The sequence below is a fragment of the Ursus americanus genome, chromosome 2, assembly GCF_024610735.1.
Source record: "Ursus americanus isolate L20-20 chromosome 2, mUrsAme1.1.p, whole genome shotgun sequence".
In the NCBI taxonomy this organism is placed as follows: Eukaryota; Metazoa; Chordata; class Mammalia; order Carnivora; family Ursidae; genus Ursus; species Ursus americanus.
In genome coordinates this window covers 499,766-526,744 of record NC_142128.1, presented here as the reverse complement: position 1 = coordinate 526,744, position 26,979 = coordinate 499,766, and the positions used below count along the sequence as shown (strand labels likewise).

Below are 26,979 nucleotides of genomic sequence, written 5' to 3'. Positions count from 1 at the left end.
GTGTATTTCTCACGGCTCCGGAGGCTGGCGTCCGAGACCCAGAAGCCGGCCCCTCGGCTCCGGGGAGGCCTTCCTCTCGTGGTGCCCCCACACGGCAGCAGAGGCGAGGGCGCTGATCCCATCCTGAGGGCCCCGCCCATGACCGACTCACCCCGAAGCCCCCTCCTGACACCCCACATGGGGTTAGGATTTCAGCAGGAGTTTTGGGGTGACACAAGCATTCGGCCTGTAGCATTCTTGCAGTGGTTTCCTCCTCATCCAGCAGCAACCCAGACATGGGGCTGGGCTGCTTTCCCTGATTCCCCCCGACAGCTATCAGCGGCTGCGTGACAGTCACCACAAACTTAGGGGCTTAACACCACACACACTGATGATCTCGCGGTGTCTGCGGATCACATGTCTGGGTCCTCTGGCGGCTACGCTAGAGGCAGCACCGGGTTCTCACCAGAGGCTCCACGGGGTATCTGCTTCTGCGTGTGCTATTGGGACACCGCCACTGGGGGCCACACCCCAAGGCCACACCAGGGAGCATGCGTGCTCAGAACTCGCTGACATACGGTGGCAATACTGGTGTGAAATTCTGCATCCCAGACCTACCTGGTGAGCAATGTGGAAGTTGAAAATCAGCACTGTTCTTACAACGTCTCCGGCTGCCTCCTCCGCAGGGGATTTCCCAGCGATGGCGGTATCTTCGGAGGCGTGGGGCTCGAGGAGTGGTTCCCACCTCTCCCCTTGCCTTCTTTTCCTCCGTAGCTCACCTCTTCCCCTGTGGCCTCATCTTCTGCATTCCTCCAGGGCCCTGCCCGTGTGTACCAGGGATGGGACTTGGATCTCTCCCTGAGGAACCGCTGTGGCCCTGAGAATAATAACCGCTGGCGTTCACAGTCAGTGCTGCGCGCTCCTGCATGTACCCCAGCCCCAGCTAAAAGCAGCACATGAAGAGCATCCACCTGTTTGAGAGGGGAGGGGCTTTTCCAGGAAGGTTCCAGCACCCCATTGTCATCCCAGAGCGAGCCCTCGGTAAGCAGCAGTCAGCCGCGTCCTCCACCCTCCGCCCCCCTCAGGGCTTTTGCACGCTGCCAAGGCACCCTGCGCACCGAGCGGTGCACTGCCAGGCCCAGCCGACCACGGTGCCCTGCCACCTCTCCAGAGACCCAGGTTGGACGAGTAATCTTCCTTTCTGCATCGCAGAGAACGTTTGTGTTTGTCTCTGTGCCATGAAGACCAAACGAAGATGACAAGGACCCGCGCCCGCACCTGTGTGCTGCTTACCCTCAACATCAAGCCAATAGACTCACGTAGCACTTGCCCTGAGAGCCACGAAGTACAGGGAGCCCCACCCCATCTGGAGGTGCAGTGCCCCAGGGACGTCTTGCTGCAGAAGGAACACTCAAGTTGAATCTTGGGGGACAGACTGGAGTTGGCAGAGGCAGGAGTCTGGGGGTGGGTAGTGGTTGGGAAAGAACGTGGCTTTGAAGTTGGGTCTTGGGTCCTGGGCTTGGTTGCCCAGGTTCTAGGGGTGAAATAAAGCCCCGCAGAGCTGGGGAATGTGAATACCTTCTGCTGGGGAATACAAGAGGGCTGAGCACATAGGGTGGTCCTTCCCTGTGGGTGGAGGGAACATTCTCAGACAAGCAGTTTACTGGGTAACCGGATACCAGTTGTATGTTTTCAGTGGAAGGATGTGGCTGCTTGGACACCCTACAAAAGCTGGGGTTTGTCACTATCCAGCGGGGAGGCGACCTAGCTGTGAATGCCAGCATGGTGGTGTCCATAGCTTCCCAACCAGCTCCCTGCTGACACTTGACCTCCCCCCACATTGAGGGCAAGGGCTGGGGAGGCAGAAAGGAGTTCCCAGTTTGTCTACCTGAGTGTGACCTGTTCTTTACCTTCACGCAGGCAGGAAGAAGTAGGGCTAGTATCCAGCCCTGCTGCAGGGGAATGGCGGCTCAGGCGGGCCGCACTGTGGTCAGTCTGCTTTTGTGGACAGGGGAGTGTGGGAGAGGCCTGAACTCCCTATCCCCTCTCCTGGTGCTTAGACCACTCTGTGGAAAGGATGGGGACCTCCAACTGATTGAGACGAAGCTTCTGCCACCACGTGCCAGAATGGGGGCAAAGCATGACATTGGGCAGCGGGAACAGGAGGACAGTCCCTGTTTCTGCAGGTCTGGGCTTATAGATTAGGAAGTCACCCGGGGGCTCCACAGGCCTCAGCGACCTCATGGACCCTGGAGGATGGTGGGAAGAATTCAGCATGACCCACTGATTTCCCACTGGGGCGTCAGGGTGAAGCTGGTGCCCTTAACCAAGAAAAGGAAATCGGCTCACCTCTCCCTGGGGTGGCCAGGGACCCTCTGGCCACCTCTTCTGGCCCTGAGCTGGAGAGTGGGGGCCTGCAGATGTGTGTGCAGTGGGGGGTCCTGGCCCTTACCGCGAGGCTCCATCAGCTGCAGCTGCCGGCAGTGCCATCACATGGTCTCCAGGAGAGGGGGTGAGGAGGTGTAAGGAGTGCGTGGTGGAGGGCAGTGGTGGTGGTCCTGGCCCCCTGTGCATGAAAATCTGCGGCTTTGTCCACCTCGAGGAGGCCTGCCCAGGCTTGTCTGCCTAGGCTTGCTTCAGGTGCGTGGGGTCCTTGGGGAGGCCGGGGAGAGGGAGGAGGAGGGGGCACAGGGGTAAGCTGGCGGTGCGGTGGGGGAGAGGTCTGTTGGTGAGCAGATGGAAGGATGCTGAAGGGCCGGAAGCAGGGGAGAGTGGGGGGTGGGGAGACCCGATGCGGGGGCGGGGAGGGGGCGGCGGGAGGGAAGGGGGACTGGCCGGGTGTGGGGGGTGGGGGTGGGTCGGCGCGGGGGCGGGCGGAGGGCGGCGCCGCTGCAGTGCGGGGACCCGCTCGCCCGCCGTCCTCGCGTCGCCGCCGCGTCCCCGCGCAGCCGCCTCGGGTTTCGGGCGCCGCGCATCCAGGTACGCCGGGCCGGGCTGGGATGGGGTCTGCGTCGGGATGCCCGGCCTGCGTCGGTGAGGGGCTGAGCTCGGCGGGCCAGGAGGCCCCGGGAAATATGGGCCTTTTGGGAGCCCCCGCCCCCTTGGCCGAACCTGGGCCCTCGGCGCAGTCGTGGAGAGGCGCGGAGGCGCGGGGGGCTCAGGATTCGGAGGCTCGGGGGCCTGGGGAAGGGATGCAGGGGCCGAGGACTTGGTGCCTGGGGAAGGGGCGCGGGGACTGAGGGCGCGGGACCCGGGGTGGGGGCTTAGGGATCGCAGACGCGGGGCCTGGGGAGGGGGCGCGGCCTTGGGGCTTTCCTGGCGGCTGAGAACCCGGGCCCGGGTCCCCGCAGTGGGGCGGCTGCTCGGCCCCTGTTTCCGAGCCGTGATTATGACTTAGCCCCGTGAGCCGGGCTGAGAACGCGCGGCCGTGCCATTGTTCTCCATGTAAACCCCCCCCCCCTTCCAGAAGGTCCCTCCGCTGGCTTTCAACTGTTTGCCGTGTTTTCTCTCTGTTCCTGCCAAGCAGTCTACCCCGATCCTCTAACAGCTCCTCTCCATCTCCCTGGTCCACACAGTTGTCGGTAAAATGGGAGGAGGGATGGTGGCAAGTGAGACCACATAAGTGCTGGGCTGGCCACTCAGGCCCCCCGGGACCCCCACTCTCCCCCTTCAGATTGCTCAGCTGAGTAGGAAATCTGTTTGATCCTCCTCCGTGCCACAAAGATCTGTAAGGTAAGGCTTTGCGGCTGTCACTGTCAGTTCAGGGCTTGTCCAGCCTCTCACAAGGCAAGGCCCGTGACCATGGGCCCTGTGACCCTGTCCCATCAGTCACTGGATGGGGCTGCAACAACACACCTCGGGGGCCTGTGGGGTGCCCCAGGCTTCCCTCCCCAGTGCCCCCGTGATGTGTATTCTCCCCCACAGGCAGCCACGAGCGGGGTCACCATGGCGTCCCCATCGTCCTGCCAGGCGGAAGAGGACGAGAGTCTGAAGGGCTGTGAGCTCTATGTCCAGAAGCATGGCGTTCAGCAGGTCCTCAAAGACTGCATCGTGCACCTGTGCATCTCCAAGCCTGAGAGGCCCATGAAGTTCCTGCGGGAGCACTTTGAGAAGCTGGAGAAGGTAAGTGACGGCCACCTGCTTTGTCCTGTGCCAGCTGGGCTGGGCCAGCAGTGACTCACACCTGTTCCCCGCTTCGTGCTGGCTCTCACAGGGAGCGTGGGGACAGCAGCCCTCCGCGGGGCCTGACCTTGCCTCACCCGTTCCAGGGCTCTGCCGTCCCCCCGCAGACCCTGTCCACCGTCCCCCCGCAGACCCCTTCCATTGTCCCAGCTGCAGACTCTGTCCACTGTCCGCCCGCAGACCCCGTCCACCGTTCCCCCCACAGACCCCATCTGTCGTCCCCCCGCAGTGGTGCGGACTCTGCCACGTGCAGAGCTCTGGGAAGAGCTGACTGTGAAGATACTTATGGGGCCCTCTGACAGTGGGGGGGACAGACGTGGGGATTGGGTGTAGTCAGGTGCCCCTGGCGTTTGGGATGGAAGAACATAGCTGGGACAGGGTGTGTGATGTAGGGCATTTGAGGCCAGGTTCCACTGTAATGTGCGCCTCTGGGCAGAGGAGAAGGCTCCTCAGACTTGTGCAGTGTGGGGAAGCACACTGGATGGGGAGGCCCATCCATGCCTGTCTCCTGAGGGGACCCCCCCCACCCACTCATTCCTCCATGAATGATGCCCCTCACCCTTTCCCGATTCATCAGTGGGAGAATGGGCTCAGAGCAGGAGGGGCCCCTGAACCCCGTGGCAAACTGTCCCTCCGTGGTGGGCTCCTTCCTTCCTCCCTCTGGCCCCCCACCCTGAACACTCTCTGGACGGCACCTAAGGCCCCTCCTCTGGGCCCCTTGTTCACAACTTCACTGTCCCTGTCCTGGTCTCAGGGGGTGAATGGAACCCCGGGGCAGGCTCAGATCGGAGGCCCTCTGAGTCCCCGCCCAGCAGTGTTTCACTTTCGACAGGGGCCTCCTGTGGACACGTAGCTCCAACCCAAAGGGGTGAATTTCTTTTCTTTAAAACGATCCATTAACATTTTCAAGTAATGCAGGGCATTTAAAGAAAGTTTGGAAAGTTCTGATATAGAGGGAAAGGTCACAGTCCTATGTGGTCCCCTCTGTGCATTTTTCATTTGTTCTGAGTTCTTCACAGTTCTCGCTCAAGTGGGTGCACGATGCTGTGTTGAGAAGACGTGCTGATGTTTTCTCAATATTTCCCTCACGATTGGACAATGGAGTTGTTTCCAGTTTTGTTTAATGTTAAGCATAATGTGACACGAACGCATTCTTACTTAGACCTTCCCCTGTGCGTTGCATTGTTTGTTTTCAGACACGGGATTGCTGAGACTCCCAATGGCGGTACCAGGTGGAGGCGATCTCGGGTCCGTGTCCGCTCCCCCCGGCGGAATTTGGTGGTTGCTTTGCCCGCACCAGCCAGTGTTCATTTGAAAAGCTGCTTTTTTCAGGGAATAGATGAAAACGGTCATGTGGCCTTCATCCATTTTCCTTTGGTTACCTTTGAGGCCACAGTTGAGGAGGGGTGTTCCACTGGGGATCGTGGCCCCCAGGGCTGGCCACAGCACGTGCTTGTTTCCTGCACGTGGGGAGAATTGGGCAGGGGACGGTCCATCCTCCCCCGTCTCAAACGCTAACTCTGTCAGGAATGGAGTGACTTCCCTGGTTTGCTCACGAGGGATGCCGCCAGGTGACGGTCTTGGGGGTGTGCCTGATGGGCGGGGCTGGGGCCGGGGAACCCACTGGGTGGTCGAGACAGCAGGGTGAGACCCGAGTAGAGGTTCTCCGTCAGGGACACTTCGCCCCCAGGGGACCTGTGGCACTGGCTGGAGACGGTTGGTTGAGCATCTAGGGGTAATGGAGGGGTCGGGCCATGTGTTTTGGTGGGGTGTTCAGGGCTTGCTGGTGGAATGGATATGGGAGTGAGGAAGGAGGCAGGAAGCATGACTCCTGGGATTTGGTCTGGACCCCGAGTGAATGGGAACAGTGGGGGCAGATGGGTGGGGAGGGGGGCCTGCAGGCTGCCAGTCCACACTCACGTGTCTGGTGGCTTGCCATCAGACTAGTCTGGCTTGTGGGACCTTGGTGCTGACCTCTGTCTTCGTCCTCGCGTGGCCTCCTCTCTTTTCAGGAGGCTCTGTCACATTGCGTTAGGGCATACCCCAGTGACCTCACCGTAACTTGATTACATCTGCAAAGACCCCGTTGCCAATAAGCTCAGGGTCTGAGGTCAGGAACCCAACGCGTGTGCTTTCAGGGGACGCAATTCTTCCGCAAACAGCCACTTCCTTGGGGGTGGGTGGGGCGGCTTTAGGTGGGCCTACCTGCAATAGCAATCCAGTGGTGAGTAAGAATCACAGGTTACAAGATTTGGCCATTGGGGGTGGGGGCACCTGGGTGGCTCAGTGGGTTAAGTGCCTGCCTCCAGTTCAGGTCACGATCCCAGGGTTCTGGGATTGAGTCCCGTGTTGGGCTCTCTGCTCAGTGGGCAGCCAGCTTCTCCCTCTGCCGCTCCCCCCATTCATGCTCTCTCTTCTCTCTCTCAAAGAAATAAATAAAATCTTAAAAAAAAAGAGTCGGCCATGGGGTACAGCTCCACTCCTGTAAGAGGCAGCACCAGCCGCCGAGTACCTGTCCTCGCAGGAGCGCTCCAAGGCGGATGGCCGGATGGCAGGTGCTGAGAGAAGCACAGGCCCAGCGGCAAGGCTACGGATTATCCCTGGCAGCAGACAGATCTGAGCCCCTCTGAATACAAAGTCCCTGAAAGCCCCCGGGCGTCTCCTCTGCTGCCACGCTGGCTTGCCCCCAGCTGCCGCGGAGTGTTCGTAATGTGGGAGCAGGAAGGCTCTTTGGCTCTGGGTGCGGCGGAGCCCCGGGGCTTGGGCCCCAGGAGCCCGTGGTCTGGGGGAGGGGCAGAGTCCCAGGCAGCCCCCCCCCCCCCCGCCAGCCTGAGTGGACAGGAAGCCTGGGGAGGGAGACTTCTCGTGTGTGACAAGCAGGAAGCGTGTTTGTGGGGCCCCGATAAAGCCCCCGGAGGATGTCGCTGGACCAACACAGACCAGCAGGGATGGCCCAGGTCTCGGGGTGCTGTCCTGGCCGGCCAAGCGCAGCCACCAGTCCTCAGGCCTCGGTGAGTGACTTCTTCATTGCGGGCTGTTTAAGAAGGTCGTTGTTCTCAGGTCCAGACGTGAGGGGGTAGAACAGTCCTTGTCCACGGGCGAAGCGCAGCCCGAGCTTCTCCCCGGTGGGATCTTGCAGAAGCTCGCGGAGTGGTGAAGCCGTCGGTCCTGGCAGGGGTGCATTCTGGATGCTGTAAGGAAAGGGCCCGCCCCTTCACCGATGGACCCACCCCTGTGTCTCGGGGCCTTCCTTGGCCCGCACACGCGTGTGGGTGTGGGTGGTTGCGGCCTATGCGCATTTGTGGTTTGACTTTTCTTGTTAGCGTATTTTGTGTCAAATCTACACAGCATAAAATTTACCGTCTTGGCCATTTTTAAGTGTCTGTTTCGGTGGCATCCAGTGCAGCCCCATTCTGCGTTCTCCTCACTAGGATTTTATGGTGTCTGTGGCCATAAAACCATGTGGGGTCACAGTGTTTACTTTATTTGTGTTGTTTTGTGTTTGATGGCTTTCAGTTTTTTTGTTCTCTTCAGAAAACACCTTTATGCCAAGGAAATGATTTGAAGGAGAGACAGCACGCGGGCAGTCAGGGTGTGCGCGCTGGGGTCGGAGTGTGGCTTGTTCTCATGGCTCTAGAGCCGTATTGCCACTTCACTCCGAAAGATGGAATGAGTTTGTGGTTCTCCCAACACGTGTGAGTAGTGCTGTTTTCCCAAACTCTGGCCAACATCGGCTTCTCTGACATTCTTCTTGTGCTGATTTGTGGGTATGGACGCCTCCCTGCCGAGCTGGGTGTTCCCTCCCTCCTGGTGGCCTGGCGCCTTCCCTGGACACTGGCACCATGGGGGTCACGCGAGGGTGCAGGCTAAGGCTTTGGTCTTTAGTAAAAATGAAAATTACGTTGTGTTTCGCTTTTGGAACGAGTGGACCCATCTGGGAAGAGAGAACCGGGGCCACTCCCTCTCCTGTTAAAGTTCTTCTGTGAATTTCAGTGACTCTACTACGTGTGCTCTGTGGTGTGCAACTGTGTGGGTTGTGACAGAGGTGTCCGCTTGTCTGTCTGCCACCATCCCCGAGATCCAGATCCGTCAAGCCACCGTCCCCTCCCTCCTACCCTTGCTGGCCAGACCGTCCCGCCCCCGTAACCCCTGGCAACCGCTGGAGTGTCCGCAGCTCAGCATTTTCCAGAAGGTGCCATCCGTGGAGTCCTACAGCACGTAGCCTCGGAGCCCGGCTGCCGTCACTTCCGAGGGCTTCTGAGATTCATCACGAGCGTTATTTTGCTGAACCTCGCTCCGCCGAGGACACCCTTTGCCCAGTTGAGGGACGTCTGGATCAGTTCCAGTTTTTGGCAATGGCAAAGGCGCTGTGGACGTCCATTTGTCTTACAGACCTCTGCGTGAGTGTAGATTGGTCTTTACCTTGAGCGAGGATCTGGGTCGTATGGTAAGTGCACGCTTGACTTGGTAACGAAGTGCCCGGCTGCGCGGTCTTTGTTCCGGCCGGCTGTGGTTCTTGGCCCTGAGATTGCCAGCACTCGATACTGTCAGCTCTCGAAAATCTGAGCCGTTCTGATGGGTCTGTGGGGCCCTTCCCCATTTCCTCATGACTGTTGACACCGGGCGTCTTTGCAGGCACCCACTTGCCATCGGCACGTCTCTTTGGTGAAGTGCCTGCTCGTGTCTTCTGTCCGTGTTTCTTACCGGGCTCTTCCCTTACTGTGGGGCTTGGAAGCGCTTTATGTATTCAGCTCGTACCCTCACGTACGCAGACATGAGTCCTGTGTGAGTCCCTGCTCTGCAGGCACCTTCTTCCAGTCCGTCCGTGGCCTGTCTTCTCATTTGCTCACCAGTGTCTTTCACAGGGCGAAAGTTTCTGCTTTTGAAGTCGGGTTTATCGACGTATATATTTATTAACGAATTGTGTTTTTGTACGGAAGTGTGTGTGGAAGAGCTCTGCACTGACGTTGGGGGCTCCCTTGTCATCCGTCAGCCAGCCGTACGTGCCTGGGGGCACCTCACGGTCTGGCTCAGTCTGTCTTCATGGGAGGTACTGACGTCTTCCCACGTTGTTCTTCTTCAGAATTGTTTTGTCTACTCCGGTTCCTTTGCCCTTCCAGGTGTATTTTAGAGTGATCTCGGTGACATGGACCAGTGTCCTCTTGGGGTGTTGAGTGGGCTCACACCGAACACATCGATCCGTTTGAGGAGCGTGGAGAGCAATCTTGAATCTTCCAGCTCGTGAACACGGAGTAGCTCTTCATTCACCTCGCTCTGCGATTTCTCTGTCTGTGAAAGAAAGGCTTTTATTTTCGGGGCGCCTGCGTGGCTCCGTCGGCTCAGCATCTGTCTTCACAGGCTTCTCAGGCTGTGGTCTCAGGATTGTGGGAATGAACCCACGTCCAGCTGCACGTCGAGCCGCGCTGGGCTCCGCACTCAGCGGGGAATCTGCTTCTCCTTCTCTCTCTGCAGTCCCAACCCCCACTCAGGCGGAGCGTTCCCTCTCTTTCTCTCTCTCATATAAAATCTTTAAGAAAAAACAGGAAGAAAAGCTTTTGTTTTCAACATACAGACCCTTTACATGTTTGGTAGGTTTGCTCCTATTTCATTTTTTGTTGTATTTTAAGTGGTACTCCTTTGTGATCGATAGGCTTTACTTTTGTTTTTTGAAGATTTGAGTATTTATTTTAGAGAGTACGCGTGTGGGGGGGGAGGGGCAAGGGAGAGGAAGCATCTCAGGCAGACTCCTCACTGAGCATGGGGCTCGATCGCACGATCCTGAGACCCTGAGATCATGACCTGAGCCGAAACCCGGAGTCGGTCACGTGACCAACTGAGCCACCCAGGTGCCCGGATAGGCTTTGCTTTTACAGAGCAGTTTCAGGTTCACAGAAAAACGGAGCACGAAGTACGGAGTTCCCACGTCCCCCTCCCCAGCCCGAGCCCATCCCGTGCACCCGGCTCCCCCCTCCCCCGTCGGTAACGCCGCACCTGCTGAGTGCTTGTCACACCTGGTGAGAGACGCCGTCGTCAGCTGAAGCCCGGGCTTTGCATCGGGGTCACTCCCCGTGCTGCACAGTTCTGTGGGTTTTGGCAGACACATAATGTCACGTATCTGTCATTCAGGCATCGTGTCGCCTCCTGCTGCTGCTCTAAAAATCCCTCGTGCTGCTCTCTCTCTGAGCCCCTGATCTTTAGCCGTCCCCGCGGTTCTGCCTTCTCTGGAACCCTACAGTCCGGAGCCTTCGCACGCTGGCTTCTGTCATTGGGAACATGCGTGTGCTCCTGTCAGAGGGACCCACGCCGCCCACTCACCGAGCTGCCTTCTTCCTGCCGCCTCGGAGCCGCCGGGCCCCGCAGTCCTCCGCCCAGGGACGCTCCGGGCGGGGCCTGCTTCCCTTCGGGCATCTCACTCCTCTTCAGGCAGAGATGACCAGAAACTTCCAAACTGGGCATTTCTGAATTTTCTTACATTGGTTTTTATTTCCAGAATGGTTTTATAATGAACATCAGTAATAGAAAATAACCTTTACGAAGAAACTCCTTGCTGCCAGGACTCTAGATCAACTGCTCTCCCCCTTTCCACACTGTCTGTGTGTATCACACTTTCTGTGCACTCGTGAGTGCGGTGTGGACTCAGGTTTGCGCCCTCCCCCACCCTGCACGCCAAGCAGCACAGGCGTGGCCGTGGAAGAGGTGCCTGCAGGCGGGGATGGAGGGCCTGCCGTCGGCACCGTGTCCGGGCGCGCTCGGGGGCTCCGCCGTGTGGACCCGTGCGGACCCGGGATCTGGCCGAAGCTGAAGGAAGGGCCGCCACCGTTGCTCCGGCTGGCGGAATGTCACGCGGTGCCGCTGGGCCAAGTGAATGTCCAACGGTTAAAGCATTTCTCAATGGAAGATTTAAAGCTTTCAGAAATTGCCGAATAATAAAAGAAAGGGTGATTCCACAAAATTTGGGGAGATGAAGAAAGTACAGAAAAGGGTAAGGAAACAAAGATGTCTCGTTGTCAGACGCCTTGAGGGAGAGTTCCAGCGTCTGATGTGTTTCCTTGGGGGTGTGTTTTCCCGTGCTGCTGCTCTCGCTCTTCCTCCCACACGCGTCGAGAGGTTTATAACCTGCTGTACGTGATTATCCAGGATACGCTACTGTGCCGGGGCACCGTCAGGTCGACAGAGGATCGCGCACAACCTGCAGGGCTGTCCGTGCCCCTCACGCGCCGCCTGCCGCCGTGATTACCTTCCTGCACCCTCCTGCCTCCCGCAGCCGCTGAGCCGTGCCACGCGCTCGCTGACGCTGAAGTTGCGGCCGGTCGTGGGCACGGGCCCTGGGTTTGCACAGTTGTGTGGTGACACGTATCCGATTATGTGTCACACAGATCACCACGCTCCACCCCGTTCCCCACCCCCACCCCCGGCACCCACCCACCATTCACCGTCCCGCAGCCCGGCCTTTTCCGGAACACCCTACGGCTGGAGTCCCACCGTCCGCAGCCGGCCCACACTGGCTTCTGTCACTTAGGGACACGCGTGTTGGGTTCCTCCACGGCTTCAGAGCTCCCTTCCTTGAAGCACTGGAGTCACAGTCCACCGTCTGGACGGCCCACGGCCTGTGTGTCCATCACCGACTCCGGGCATCCTGGTCGCTTCCCAGTTTGCGCAGTGGTGGGTAAAGCTGCCGGAAACATCCGCGTGCAGGTGTCAGCTGGACCCGCGTTTTCATCTCCTGGGGGCGAATGCCGAGGAGCGCGTCCTCTGGATCACACAGCAAGAGCGTGGCTGGTTTTGGCGGAAACCACAGGCCCCTCCCGGCGTGGCCGCACCGTTCCGCGTTCCCAGCAGCCCCGCATCCCGCCAGCGTCTGGTGCTGGCCGTGTTCTGGTCTCCTCGCCGTCTTCCGCTGCGTGTCCCCGAGGACACACGATGTGCGGCATCTTCCCGCGTGCGTGCTCGCCGTGCGCCGATGCTCCGTGTTGGGGTCTGTTTTCCTGCTGTTGAGTTGAGAGGGTTTTTTGGTACATTTTGGACACGAGTCCTTTATCAGATGTATGTTTTGTGGATATTTCTTCCTAGTCTGTGGCCTGAGTTTTCATTCTCTAAATATGATTTGATTCCTGCTTCTGGTTTTTAAAACCAAACTTTATACGATCATTTATATGACCACTAAATGTTACTGAAAACACAATTTCACGGTGCACAGTATTCTGCTATATAGGTGTTTCTAAATTGACTTAAGCAATTTCTTGTTGTTACTTGGATTACAAAATTTTTTAAAAGATTTTATTTTTTAGAGGGAGGGAGAGAGAGCACACAAGCAGGGGAAGTAGTAGAGGGAGAGGGAGAAGCAGGCTCCCCACTGAGCAGGGAGCCCCACGTGGGGCTCGATCCCAGGACCGTGAGATCATGACCTGGGCCGAAGGCAGATGCTAACAGAGTGAGCCACTCAGGCGCTCCTGATTAAAAAATTTTTAAATGTTGGAAAGAACATTCTAGTACCGTTATCTCTTTGACGCCTCTCATTGCTTCCCTAGGATGTACTTTAAGAAATACAATTATGGAGCTCAGACGTACACATTGACTTGTGAAATCGGCTGTGCTGCAGAAAGGGTTTATTCTTTCTCACGTTCACTCCGCAGATACTTACGGAACCCCCGCCGCAGGCCCAGTGCTGTTTGGCTGCTGGGTCGTGATGCTGCAGAGAGGAGTTTTGGGCGGCGCCCGCTAGGGCGTGCGCCACACCCCTGCGCCCAGCTGCACGAGGCCGCCGGCCCCGGTCTGCTCCGGTCGCTCCTGAGTTCTGTTCTTTCTGGGTCCCGTCAGTGTCTGATCAGGCAACGTAGGAGATCCGGGAAAGGTGTGTAAGTCAGGATTTTACAGTCAGTGTATAGGGGACATGTTATTTAAAAGGATCTGCAGATGAGTTTAAATCTTTTTCTCTCAAAAAACTATATTATTTGACTATAATTCAATAGAGTTACTTTATTATCATTAATAAAGAGGTAACCAGAAAAAAAGGAGGAAGCCAGCCTCCCCGTACACTTGGAAACCCATAACGAGCTTCTGCATAATTTATCGGGGGAGACTGTCGTAGCCCAGAATTATGAGGCATCTGAACTGAGCGACAGAGGCGGGACCGGTGCTTAGAGGGAAAATGACCGCTTTGCTAGAAAGTCGATGAAGGATTCCTGAGCTGCGTGTCTCGTCTCCGACGGCGCTAGCACATCACCACGGACTGGGCGGCCGCAAGCTGCAGGAACTGATTGCCCTGCAGCTTGGAGCCTAGGAGCCGAGGCCAAGACTTCGGTGGGGCGCTTCCTCCTGCGGGCTCTCGCGGCCTGTGTCCCAGCCTGTCGGCGCCCGTTGTTCACTTGCAAACAGATCGCCCAGCCTCTGCCTCTGTCTTCGTGGCGAGGTCTGCCCCGCAGGCTGTGTGTCCAGGACTCGTGTTTACCTGACAGCATCTGCAAAGGCCCCATTTCCAAGTAGAGCTGCCCTCGGAACTTTGGAGGGAGCCCGTCAAACCCATTGTGTGTGTGGCCTGGGAACTCAGACAAAGCCAACGTGTGCAGAGAATGACAAAGATCGGGCGGAAGCTAACGAAACAAAAAAGAGGTCACAGATGGTAGCAGATGATAAACGCAGAGGTGACTCTGGGGATGAATAAAGTAGGCATCTGGGAGGGCGGCCTTGCAAAGAGATGGCATGAGCTGGAATTGGCCACAGGTCGGGGAGAGGGCGCTTTCTGAGCAGGGCGCCTGGCGAGGTGCGGAGGCTGAGCTCACAGCTGCCGGCGGGTGTCCCTGGGTTCTGCTGGGCTCCTCCGGGCAGGCTCAGAAGGCCTCTCCTCCAGGAAGCCCTCCCTGACTACCCCCCCCCCCCCGCCTCCGGCCCGCACAGCCCTCTGCCTAGTGCTCTGTGGCTCATGCTGTTATCTTGCCCTGACTTTTCCCGTCTTTCCTGTTAGATGGAAGTCTTCATGACAGAAGTACGCCTTTTTCTCTGGAGCAGCGTCTGTGTAAAGGCTGGTACACAGAGGTGCTCAGCAAGTGATTGAAACTGCACGTTTCTGTCTTCACCCTGCCCCCGAAGGTCGAGCGCCCCTGGACATGGCCCACGTCCTCTCCTTGCCTCGTAGACGGGGATGACGGCCCCGGGCCTGCCTTCTGCTCTGAGAGGCTGCAGCCCCGAGAGGGGGGCTTGTGGTCGGCCCGGGGGCCGGCACCATCGACCCCTGCCCTGGATACCATGGCGCCCACTCGGTCGGAGGGGACAGGGGTCGAGGGACTGTCTCCCCGGGGGGAGCCCCGGAAATGCTGACCGTTCGCAGCCACTTGGAGTCTGGCCGCCGCCCGGGACGTGGCCTCTCCTCCTCAGGGGCGATCAGGGCCTGTGTGCAGGGCCAGTGTGGCATGGCTAGGCGGCCCAGCTGTGTCATCAGCCAGCACGCCCGGGGATGGGGTGTGGAGGGAGGGATTCCGCCGTTCCCGGGTCCCAGGAATGTGGGCTTCTCTCAGGAGCGGAAACTCAGGTCCAGAGAATGTCTCTATGTCCCACCCCTCCCCAGCCAAGAATTTTCCCTTCTCAGGCCGCAAGTCTGCCTTTCACCCCTCGTGCCGGAAAAACATGGTCAGAAGTAGACTGTGACCGTCATTTACGATCCAGGGAGCACTTGGCCCTGGGGGCAGAATGGGGACAGTCCCTGGAGCTGCGTTAGGCCTTTCTGGCGTGGATTCCGGCCGCGGAGCTTTCTGGAAATGCTGTTCCCACACTGCTGTTGTGAAGACGCCTCTGACCCCGTGCCCTGGACCATCTTGCAGCCCCAGACAGCTCATCAGCGTGAGAACAGGAGACAGGAAGGGGGCTCCGGAAAATTAGAGGTTTTCCTGGAATCCCGAGGGGGAGGGGAGGGGATGCCATCCCATTTCCCCGTTTCCGCCTGACGCCTCCCCAAGTGGCCTCAGACCTCCTGGATCCTGCCCAGTTAGGCCCTTTGCTGCCCAGGATGGAAAATGGCGTATGGCAGGATGGCGATGCCCACGGTCCCAAGAAGGCGAGGCCCCCAGCGTGCTTCCTTAAGAAGGTGGCTTCTGGCCAGTCTCACGTGTGACACAGCTGCTGTGCGGGTCTGCAGCTGGGCCCCTCTCCCAGCGACCCTGCTGGTGGCCTGGCTGCAGCGCGGCTTCCTTGCGGGCCTTGGTTCCTCCGCTCTGCCCCACTCAGGGGGGCATCCCATGACCCCGCCCTTCCCGCTGGAAACGCTCTCACTGCACACAAGCCTCCCAAGGGGGCTGCGGAGCCACTGAGACGGCACCCCCGAGCCTGGGCTCTGGAAGGCCCGATGTCAGCCCCTGAGCGCTGTGGTCACGAGGAGGACGTGGGGCTCAAACACTCTCCTGACTCTGTTCATTCATCCTTTTCCAGCCAGTGCCTGTGGCGCTGCGTCTCGTGAGCGGGGAGGGTCATGGCCAAGCGTGTGGTGAGCCCTGGCGGCCCATGGTGTTGAAGCAGCGTGGGGTGAACTCCGGCAGTTACGGACGAATGGTGGATGGAAGGCTTCTTGCTGGCGGTGGCATCGACGTGTTCACCAGGGACACCCCGTGGGGGTGGGCAGTAAGGTGGAGGCAGCCCTGGGTCCCTCTTCTGCTCTCCCTTGGCCAGTTGCTGTGGGTCCGGGTTGGGTACTTGCCTCCGGGGGTGTCTGTGTGGGACCGACCCCTGGAGCTGAGCATCCACACGGGAATCGTGTGTCGGGCCCGGGCCCGGGCCCCAGTGCTGTGCGGGCCATGCCCCAGTCCGGGTCTCGTTGTTTTCTCAAAGTCAGTGTGTCCAAACCCAGTGCACATCAGACACGTGAAAAACAACCCAAACGGGAGAACGGCGAGGATGTGGGGAGCTGGTGCGCTGGGCACAGCAGCTGACGGAAACGATTTGGCGGACAGTTCAGCAAACTGTGCCGGGTCTGGGCGAGCAAGGACGGAGCCGAGGGGGGCGAGGGAGGGAGCCCCGAGGGGAGGGGCTGTGCCCTCACTGTGGCATTCGAGGGGGTGGGGACGGGCCCCGAGACGGGAAGCCGCTCTGGGAGTAGCAGGTGCGCAGGCAGCGCATGCCGGGTGAGGAGCCGGTGCCGGGAGGGGGACACATGCAGGCTCGGGCAGGCTGTGGCCTTGGCACCCTCAAGGGGGTGTGTGTCATGCCCGAGACTGGAGGCCATTGGGGCCTTCGAACGTGTCTGATGTTTTCTGTGGCCAACACCATGCCTGTGCTGTTTTTAATTCCTGTATTGTTTCTCTTCTGAAATTCTTAATTTTAAATGACGCGCTAATTCCTTGATTTATAATTTCACTCACCGTGACTGTGTCCTTTGCTCCCCCACTTTGTAAGAGGAAGACGTACCCACCCGCTAGCTCCCCCTCCCAAGCTCTGCTTTCTGTTTGTCATCTGGACGTTTCTTTCCTTTCTTAAAAAAATATTGATTTATTTTAGAGCTAGCGTGTGTGGTGGGGGAGGGGCAGAGGGAGAGGGAGAAGCAGACTCCTTGTTGAGCGAGGAGCCCGACACGGGGCTTGACCCCTGTACCCTGAGACCATGACCCGAGCCAAAATCAAGAGCCGGACGCCCAACCGACTGAGCTGCTGATCTGAAATTTTCATTTTGTGTTGTCTGTATCAATAACATCTACATTTTTTCCCAAAATTTTGTCTTTCGTGCTTTGTCTATAGGTCCATTATAAAAACTGAAAACTAACGTATTTGAAAAATGCCTTTGTTAGGTCCGCACATAGGAACAGCGGGCGCTCTGGGCGTGCGGCTGTGGGAATTCCGTCCATCCAGAGCTCAGCCCAGCCCCGCGGACAGCGGTGTCCGGGCCCCGCCATGCTGGTGGCCGGTCCCTGATGTCTAACAGGCTTCGGGATGCCCTCGCCCCTGAACGCTTAGAAATATCTTTTTTTTCCCCTTTTGGGGAATTTCCAGTGTCGCTACTGTCCTGTGTTACCTTCGTCACGTATGTCCTATTACCTTTAAAGCAGAATCCATACTTCGTATGTAAGTGAAGTGTTTTCGTCAAGTATAAACGCGCATGAACCTAACTGGAGCGGCCTCCTTTTTAAGGAGACTTGCTTCTCATCTCCCCGCTCATGTTTCATGGATGGAGCACGTCTCCAGGTCTCCCCACAGCCGTGTTCCCTCCTTGGGGGTTTCTCCTCCATGTCACCCTGGTCCCCGCGTTCCTCAGTGTCCGGCTTCTTCCCCGGGTAACGTGGAAGACTTAGTCTGTACTCTTGTGCGGATCCTGAGCAGGACGGAACAAAACCCTAAGAAACAGGGATAATCGGGGGAGTTTCACATCGACAGCTGTTTGACGATAGGAGGGGTGATAACGGGGATTGTGGTTAGGCTTTTTAAAGGTCATGTTTTAGGAGATACATAGCGGAGTATTTAAAATGAGATTGCGTAATATCCGAGATTTGCTTCAACCTCCTGTGCTCTGTGTGTGCGTGTACTGTATACACGTATGTAGTACGCACGTGTAGTTGTGTGTATAGGTGTGTGCATATATATTGCGTGTGTCTCTGTCGTGTGTACATGCTGCATGCCTTGTGTACGTATGTGTCGTGTCAGCGTCCGTGTAGTACATGTGTGCACGTGCTGCATCTGGGTGCGCTATGCGTGTATGGTGTACATGTATGTGTTGTGTGCACACGTGTGTATTGTGTATGTATGTCACGTGTGTGTATCGTGCACGTGCATCACACCTGAGCATCGTGTGCATTGTGCCATGCCACACGTTACACACGCTTGCACACATGTGCAGGCGTCACATACATGTGTGCATGTGTGTGGTGTATTTGTCACACGCACACGTGTGTTGCGCACATGTCACACGCGTGTATCATATGTGTGTTATTTGTATGTGTGAGTATTACATAGGCATCCATATTGTACACGCATGTGGGTGTGTGTAAGTGGGTGGAGGGGTGATGACGTCATCGGGCCCTGTTTTGATCATTGTGGAAGATGCGTGATGGGCTTTGGCAGCTCGCTGTATCGTTCCCTCTGCTATTGTGCAGACTCGTGGTTTCCGCACGACAAAGTTAAAAGGGCTGTGGTAGGAAGCCCACCTGTGTGCACCCTCCTGGGTGGGTGCTGGGCCCCAGGGTCTGGTTCCGGCCTGACTCGGCGCTGGCTCTCTGCCTGTGGGGGGGCCCTCCCTGGAGCCAGGGGCCCTACTCCCTGCACACCCTCCGTGTGGCTTGCTCTGCCTGAATGCCACATGCCACGTTTCAACGTGCTGTCCGTTTTCCAGAGACCCTGGACCCTCTCGAGGCATTGGCCCCGTTGTCTTCACTGTGTGGACTTCTGCCGTCATGTGGTGGAGGGAGGACACAGGTGGCATGCTGTCCATTTGCCATCGTTTCTTTTGGAAGTTCCGTAAACATATTTTTAAACAGCGGCATGAAATCCCGTTAAACAATCCCAGATGGAGACACAGAGAGGCGAAGTGATTTACTCAGGGTCACACAGCGCACTGGGAAAGGAGCGTTCCCCAGCTCGGTGTCCTCCCCACTGGATCATGTGTCTCCTGGGCGCTCCGAACTGCTGGTGCTTTCTCCGCTTTCCCCCGACCTCCTTTCCCCAGAGGGGCAGGATTGCACCTGGCGGGGAGCCGGAGCTTCTGTGCCTCCTTTGAGTTGAGCCTCCTGGCGCAGGGGGCCGCTCACGTGTGGAGCCTGGCCTGGAGGCCACGGGAGATGGCCTTTAAATTCACCAGAAGAAGCCTCGTGTGTAACTGAGGAGGCGGTAATGGAGCAGCTGAGGAGCCATGGACGTGGCCTTAGCCAAGGTGGGGGCCAAGGTGGGGCACGTTCTGCAGCCACACCGCCAGCCTGTCCCTGCCTGGGGCACGGGTGCTGCTCCGTGTCCCACGGAATTGACACGCACCGTGTTGAAACTGTGCTTAGCTTTGTATTCTTTGGCTGTTTTGGAAGAAATGTATGTCTATGAGGAAAAAGGAGAACATGACCAGCAGCCAGCCTTTGTAGGAGGAATACTGAGTGAACTACATTCATTCATTTTGGGGGCGGGGGGGAGGGAAAGGATTCTTGATTTTCTTTTTCCTGTAGGTTCTCTGTGGGAATGTCCCATCTCGCATTTGAACCTCAAAGTCCTCTCTGGGGTCTTTTAAAATGTCTTCTTCAGAAAGTACAAGCCCTTTGGGGGAAGAGTTGCCTCTAGAATTCATTTACACTGTAGTTTGAATTAGGATATCTTCATGCTTCTCTCGGGGTTCACAGGCTACCTGGGAAGCTTGAACTAAGTGCTGTCGGTGGAGCAGGAAGGGGTGCTTTGGAAGGTGTGGCAGTGGGAATCCCGGGATGAGCCGTGGGTGGGACTCCGTTTCCTCACTTCACGTTTTTGCAGGGTGACTGCCAGGTAAAATCGGGCAGGGGAAGTTGCCAGGTGTGGGTTTTGGGGAAGGTGGTCCTTGCGGACGAGGGAGACAGAGGCCTTGTCCTGGGCATGTGGGGACAGGTGAGGGTCTGTTTGCCACGGACCGCCAGGCCACCCTGTGCTCCTCCCCGTGGTAGCCCAGCTGGTCACCAGACTGCTTCTGGGACATGGGGATGTGGCGGCTGGAGGGTCGTGTGGGGAGGGCCCTGCTTGTCGGGCACAGCGTGTGCTCCTTCGCGCCTTTGGAATCTTGTGCTCTCTGCACGCACACGTGGTTATTAAAGGAATTAAATAATGAAGGGAAGGAAGAAAACAAAAGAGGTTTGCTCTCCATTTATGTATCCACCTACCATCTCCTGCGCGTCTACCATGAGGGACGCGGGGGTATGGGGGTGAGTGGAGCAGACGCAGGCCCTGCCCTTGTGGGGTGAGTGCCTGGAGGGCACCTGGTACCCAAAATGTTGCTCGTGGTGAGGGCGGGCAGAAACCCTCCGAGCCGCCGCTCTGTGGGGCTGGGTAGTGGGGGAGGGGGACCCGGAGGTGCCCTTGAAGCCGGGGGCTCTGCCGGGCACGGAGGGAGGGTGGTCGGACAGGGTCCCGTGGCCGCACCTGCAGGCGGGCAGACCACGTTGGCCGCTGTTCTCAGCCCCTCCGCTTCTTCTCCCGCAGGAAGAAAACAGACAGCTTCTGACACAGCAGAGGTCAGACTCCCATGATGAGGAGGTCTCCCCAACCCCGCCGAACCCCGTGGTGAAAGCCCGCCGCCGCCGAGGGGGCGTGAGTGCCGAGGTGTACACGGAGGAGGATGCCGTGTCCTACGTGAGGAAGGTGGGCCCCTCGCCCGCCTCCCTTCTGCTCCGAGAGGGGCTGCGGTGGTGGCAATGTCATCGTCATGGTCACTGCCCGTGGGCTGGTGGACCGTGGGTGGAGGAGACCGGTGTCTGGCTTGTGTGGCCCCCGGCCTCCCGGCCCTGGAGACTGCAGCTTGGCCTCAGAGCCGCGCAGTGGGAATTCCCTAGTCCACATTGCTGTTCCTCGGGGTCCCTCCCTCGGGGACGGCGCCCAGCCTGCCACTGCCACGCCCGAGCAGGTGCGCCTGCGTCAGGACGCGCTCTAGAGTGTGAGAGCACACGCAGTGTCCCTGTGTGCATCAGTGTGCGGGCCCGGCCTCCCGCCTGCCCTTGGACGTGGGGCCTGTCGTTTCCATTCTGTGTGTTTATATCCTCTATACCCTCACTTTTACTTTTTTTCTGGGGAATTTTTAGTTTTTGGCCTCTTAAAAAAGTTAACTAGGTGAAATATGCATAACATACAGTTTGCCACGTCTGTGAGCCCGTGTGGCTGTGATGCCCATTCTCTGGCAGTCTGGAGGCTGGGCGCCTGAGAGCAGGTGCGGGCAGGCTGGTTCCCAGCGGGAGCCGCGCCGCCTCCTGTGTCCTCAGGTGGCGAGGGGAGCGAGGAGAGCGGGCTCTCGGGGTCTGGTCATCTGGTCCCGCCAGGGCCGCCTCCAGACCCACGCTGGGGGGCAGGGCTTCAGCACACGGGTTTTGGGGACAGTCTGTCCGTGCACCACTTTGACCACGTTTCCGTGTCGAGTTCAGGGGCGTCGAGCACACGTGCGCTGCCAAGCCACTGTCCCCCCCTGCCTGTCTCCAGGACCCTCAGGGACGCTCGCGAGTCTGACTTTGCCTGGCTTTCCCTGCAGGTCATCCCCAAGGACTACAAGACCATGACGGCGCTGGCCAAAGCCATCTCCAAAAACGTGCTGTTTGCTCACCTGGATGACAACGAGAGAAGGTAGGAACCCGGGAGGGGTGGGGCCGGCATCAACACTCCTCCCCGGGCCTCACTGGTGGCCGGCCACAGGGGACACGCATGTGCCCGGGTCAGGATCTGAGGCTTCCACGTGCCCTTGTCATCCACAGACACCCATGGGCCTTGAGGTCAAGTCACACGGCCCAGATGGGCCTGCAGAGCGGCTGTGGGGTGGGGTCTTCCCAGGGAGGGGCACCCAACATCTGTGAGGGCCTCAGTGACCGTGCGTTGGGAATTGAGGTTCTAAATAATTGGGAAAATCAGACTCCCGGAGAAGATCCCTGGGGCTGCTCTGGGGCCATGCTTGTGGATTTATGCGTGTATGCTAATGCGTGTCACAGCGTGGGATCACACCCTACACGGTTTGTCCCGTTCGCGGGGCCGTGAACGTCCGTCAGTCAGGAAGGATTTGCAGTGGTTTGTAGTATCCGTTCCCGTAGAGTTGCTGTAAAACCCTCACTTCCCTCCCAGGGCTGCTTGCGTTTTTTCACGGTCAACAGCATTTCGACGACCACCCTGTCCTCTGTGCCTCCTTTGGTCTTGCTTGTTTCTTCCTTCAAGTTAAAGTTCTCGATGTGGATGAAGGGTGTGTAGGGTTTTACTTTTTCTCTTTTTTCCTCATTTTTGGAGAATTACGTTTCTTGGCTAGATAACCGAGTACGTTTCGATGACCGTGGTCTACAGAATCCCAATGACATGCAAATCCATGGAATAAGAAGAGAAAGTCCCGTCACAGCCTTGCTCGGGGACGCCGGTGGCTCTTCCGCGTGAGCGTCCCGGGATGGTGCGTGTGTGCGGAGCGCTGCCCCGTGCGGTGGCTCTGGGTCTGTCCACCTCCCGCTTTGCCACCATTGCCGGGAGGCTTGCGGTTCCTGGACGGTACAGTATTTGCCAAACAGGAAGAGCAGCGTCTACACAGACGGGCCCCGGCAGCAGGGTAACTGCATCAGAGAGACGCGGCGTGAGGTCTCGGCAGGTGTGGCAGGTGCTCGAGGGCGGCTGGCAGTGTCGCATGTGGAGTCTCGTGGTGGAGTGTAGCTGGAGCCATGTTCCAGGACGTCTCAGGTGGCACTTGAGAGGCCTGCCCCATGGAAGTACACGGGAGCACGATGGGCAGGGAGGGAGGCCAGTTCTCCGCGTGGGCCCCCCTGCGTTGCCCATACCCTGTGAGGGTCTTGCCGGGCAGAGACACTCAGGATTCACCCTCAGCAGGCCCTAAATGCAGTCTCGGGTCCTTGCACGAGGGGGCACAGGGAGGTTGCTCAGAACAGGAGAAACCCTTTGACCACAGAGGCAGAGACAGAGCAAGGTGACCTTGGGCCAGAGGCCACCAGCTGCCCCTAGAGGCGAGAGTGGCTGGAGGGGTCTCTCCCTGGAGCCTCTGCTGCATCTCGATTTTCACCTGCTGGTGCCGATTCTGGGCTGCGGGGCTCCAGCACTGGGAGACCGCACGCTTCTGCTGTTCTTAGCCCTTCTAATGGAGGTGTCCACCTGGCAGTTACGGTCTCTGTCACCAGGTGGGAACAGATGATTCAAGAGTTATATTTTTATTAACTTGAATGTAAACATCAAAAACTCAGTCCATATTTAGACCTGGCTTTTGACTAGCTGACGCATTCATATGGATCGAAAGTCAGAGGGGGCCAGGGGGCCAGAGTGGAAGGTGAGCTGTATGGAGGTGGCCCCAGGACCCTGGCTTGTCCCTGAGTTTCTCTGCAGTTCCGTTTTTGCAGACAGACTCCCTACCCTCAGGTAGGAGGTCAGATGCTCCCCGCAACAGCCACACAGTCCTCCGTCCATTCTTCACCGGGTTCCAGTTGTCAGGGAACGGACGCCTGGGTCCATTGGGGTCCTGCTAACTTGCACTTTGGTGCCAGCTTGGGGGAGGAGGCGCCCCTCGGGGTAGACAAGAGCACACGGCCGTCCGTGTGGTGCAGGGTGGACTTCAATTTTGGAGCTGGCCTGGAATGTGTCTCTGTATACGGCAGGTCGTGGTCCTGTTCCCGCTGGCTGGCAGGCGGGTCGATCACCTGGGTGAGACCCAACCCTGCGTGCAGGGAGGGAGTTCCGGGGCACAGTGGTTTGGGCCCCAGTCTTGCAAAAGCTGGCTACGTACTTGGAAGATGAGTTTTGTTCTCTGGGCCTCAGTCTCCTGGTGTGGTCTGCGTTGAGCTCTTTCAGGAGGGGCCGCAGGAGCACAGCTTGGTGTGTGCATGTGGGCTCATTGTTTTTATTTATGGTGATGGCGATGACAATGGTCCACGTGAACTTCTTGCTCACGTATTCCCAGACGCAAGAGCAGCAGTGGCTGTGCTCCGGACACTGCACCGGGCTGGCGTTACAGGGCACAGAATCTCAGGACTGTCCCGGGACTCACGTGGGGGTCTTCACCTCCCAGGGACCCTGGGGCTTCCCTTCCTGTTGCCAGAGCCACAGGACTGGCTAACCAAGCGCTGTAGCCCCGGTGTCATCAGCCACGCCCTTCTTCAGAGCCTGAGATCTGATGGACGTGGCCAAGGTCAGCGGAGCGAGTGAGAGGTGGGGCGTCCATATTCCCCGAGGCCTGGAATACTCGGGCCGTGGTCCAGAGCCGTCCTGTGTCGCTGCCACAGATGTGTGCGGGTCAGAGCCGCTGGCCGGCCCGCCGCAGGGAGACTGTGCTCAGGGGAGGGAGACTGGGAACGGGCTCCCGCGAGGTCCAGGCTCCACCTCGCCACTGGCACGCGCCCGTCCTCCCGTGTGCGGCTTACGGCTCTGCGTGCAGCGCCCTCGGCGTGCCCCCGTGCTGTGGCAGAGCTGCCTTCCTGTTTGAGGGTGGGGGTCTCCCATGAGGGCGTGCGCCACCATGCGTTTATCCACCTGCCGGTCGAGGGACACTCGGGCTGCTCCCACTTTTGGTGGCTGTGCAGAACACTCTGTGAACGTGGGCGGTGTCAGAGCCTTTGGGGTGCGCACCTAGGCACATTGTCCCTCCGCATGTGACTTTCTGAGGAGCCACCGGGCTCCACTCCCCTTCCGGCCCCACTGAGCGTCGAGCCTCCCCTCCTGTGGGGCCCAGGAGCCTCCTCCGAGCAGCTGTGTTTGAGCCAGTGTCCTTCACGCCCTTTCGTGGCCCCTCCCCGGCTCCCAGGCTCGGCCCGTGCAGGTTGGGTGTGGCCTGAGGGCCCGCTGATCTGAGCGCGATCTCTGGCCAACCCAGCTGCGTGGGTCCAAGAAGTGTTTGTGCCCTTGGCCCCGAGTTTCCAGAATCACATGGTTCCCACCGCCTCGGACTTTTCTGGATCCAGGAGCCAGGTGGACAAGAAGTGCAGGAAGCAGATGGTCGGATTGAAAATTCCTCTTGGCGAGGCTGGCTTGGGAAGTGTGCTTTCACGTGGGGTTCTGCCGCAGGAAAACTCACTTTCCATAGTGAAACCTGAGGGGATCCTTTTCCTGGCTACGGCCTCTAAAGAAACAGGCCGATGGTTCAGGAGGTGGGGTCCGGAGGGAGCGGGCCGGAGACAATGTCTCTTGACCTTTCGCTGGATGTCCTCTGCGCGGCATCCAAATTCTTTGCTTTTTCCAGTTTGCTAGAAGCCGGGCTCAGCAGCCTGGGCTGTGGTTTGAGGCACATTCTTTCCAGGTTCGCAGAGCGCCTGGCACGCTGCGACTCAGAGCTGCCTCCTGCGTGGGTGGAGGGAACAACACACCTCTGCAAGCGAATCCACTTGTGGGGTGAGCGCCTTTGTGCGTAAAGCCCCCCCTCTCAAGCTCAGATGTGAGAGGTGACCCCGTGGTCACGGGCGGGGTGCTTGTGCCCTGGTTAGGTTACGACGGCGGTTCTCCTTCAGTTTGTATGCAGGTGCTTTGGTGAGTCAACAGGTGGGGACTTTGTTTAAGCTCCTTTGTTCAGAAGAAGGTAGTGGAACGCAGCTGTGGGGGGGCCGCTCACCCTCCAGACTGCTGTATTCTCTCTCCTAGGATGGCGGCATTCCCAGCTGGCGGTGACTGGACGCTTTCTCGGGCTCCTGTTTCCCCCTCTGTATGTTACAAGGGTCTGTCTTCTGCCCGAGGCCACACCGCATGTCGTAGCAGAGCCAGGGTTCCAACATGAGTCCCTGGGGCCCCAAAGCCTGTGCTCAGGCTCCCCCCTCCTGTAACAGCAGGTCACATACACCTGCAGGAGGAGGGAACACGGTAGAGCAGGTGATCCGGATGTGGTCATCGGGGGGATCCCCAGGTGTCCTGGGATGAGCTGGAACTGCAGGGAGTGGGCTCTGGCTTGCCGGGTCTGGGGAGCAACAGGGAGGATCAGAAGACCCCTGAACACATTGTGTCAGGCCAGAGATGTGTTAATCACATATTTGCCCAAATTCACACACACCAGTGCACGTATACACAGACACATACACACATGTGTTTGCATCCACGTGCAGATACACACACACTGCATACGTGTGCATACATTCACACACACACACTGCCTGTACACACAAATGCACACTCACACACAGGCTACAGAACTGAATGTGCGTTAAAATGTCTTTGGAAGGAGATTGTTGAATCATGTCATTACGTTGTGTAATGACGTTCTTTGGGACTCAGTTTCCTCAAGTGTCAAGTGAGAGTAATAAAACCTACTTTGAGGGTTGCAGTGAAGATGAAATGTAGTAATGTCTGTGGGTGTATCATTATCCCCATTGTCCTCATCCTCACCACCATCACCATCATCACTGTCATCTTCACCATCACCACCATCAGCATTACCACCATCACCACCATCATCACCACCATCATCACCACCATCACCTTCATCACCATCATCACCATCATCACCACCATCACCTTCATCACCATCATCACCACCATCATCATCACCATCACCACCATCACCACCATCACCACCATCACCATCCCCATCATCACCATCCTCATCACCGTCACCACCATCACTCTCATCACATTTGCCACTGTCACCGTCATCACCTTCATCTTCACCATCATCATCACCACCATCACCACCATCACCACCACCATCACCATCACCATCCCCATCATCACCATCCTCATCGCCATCACCACCATCACTCTCATCACGGTCACCACCGTCAGCGTCATCACCTTCATCTTCACCATCATCATCAACGTCATCACCACCACCATCCTCCTCCGGCTCCTCACCATCGTAGTCATCATCATCATCCTCTTTCTGGTAACCCTTTTGTGGTGTGGAGGGCAGGCTGTGTCAGTGGGCTTCTCCCTGGACACGGCTTTGTCCCTCTGATGCTGGCCCGGACACAGCCAGGCCTCAGTCCTTCTCAGTGTTTTGTCTGAAGCTATTCCACAAGGTCATTCTCTGCTCCATCCTGGGCCTGAGGTAGGTAAGCTGGCTGCTCTGGGCCTCAGGACAGAGCAGGAAGGAATGTGGGAGGCCAGCTCATCCCCAACATCAGTGTACAGGAGAGGGTTTCGAGGCCCAGTGAGGGGAGGGCCCTTCTCCATTGTCACTTGCTCCAGGTAGTCATCCTCGCTGGAGCTGGAGCCCCTCATGCCCCCGGCTGGCCCCTTGCCACTTGCT

General features: G+C 58.1%; 1 protein-coding gene across 4 annotated transcripts in view; it reads left to right on the top strand.

Annotated features, from left to right (window-relative positions):
- PRKAR1B (protein kinase cAMP-dependent type I regulatory subunit beta) overlaps nucleotides 1-26,979 on the top strand; it is a 117,882-nt gene that overhangs the window by 8,856 nt on the left and 82,047 nt on the right. For 2 of the 4 annotated variants that reach the window (XM_087866649.1, XM_045813280.2), the window contains exons 3-5: nucleotides 3,904-4,101; nucleotides 20,277-20,435; nucleotides 21,313-21,404. In XM_087866649.1, coding sequence (XP_087722775.1) covers nucleotides 3,925-4,101; nucleotides 20,277-20,435; nucleotides 21,313-21,404 — 428 coding nt within the window. In that variant the 5' untranslated portion in view covers nucleotides 3,904-3,924. Of the gene's footprint in view, nucleotides 1-2,889; nucleotides 2,959-3,903; nucleotides 4,102-7,064; nucleotides 7,173-20,276; nucleotides 20,436-21,312; nucleotides 21,405-26,979 lie in introns of those variants that run through there. The other 2 variants (XM_045813282.2, XM_045813284.2) reach the window with 2 other exon arrangements.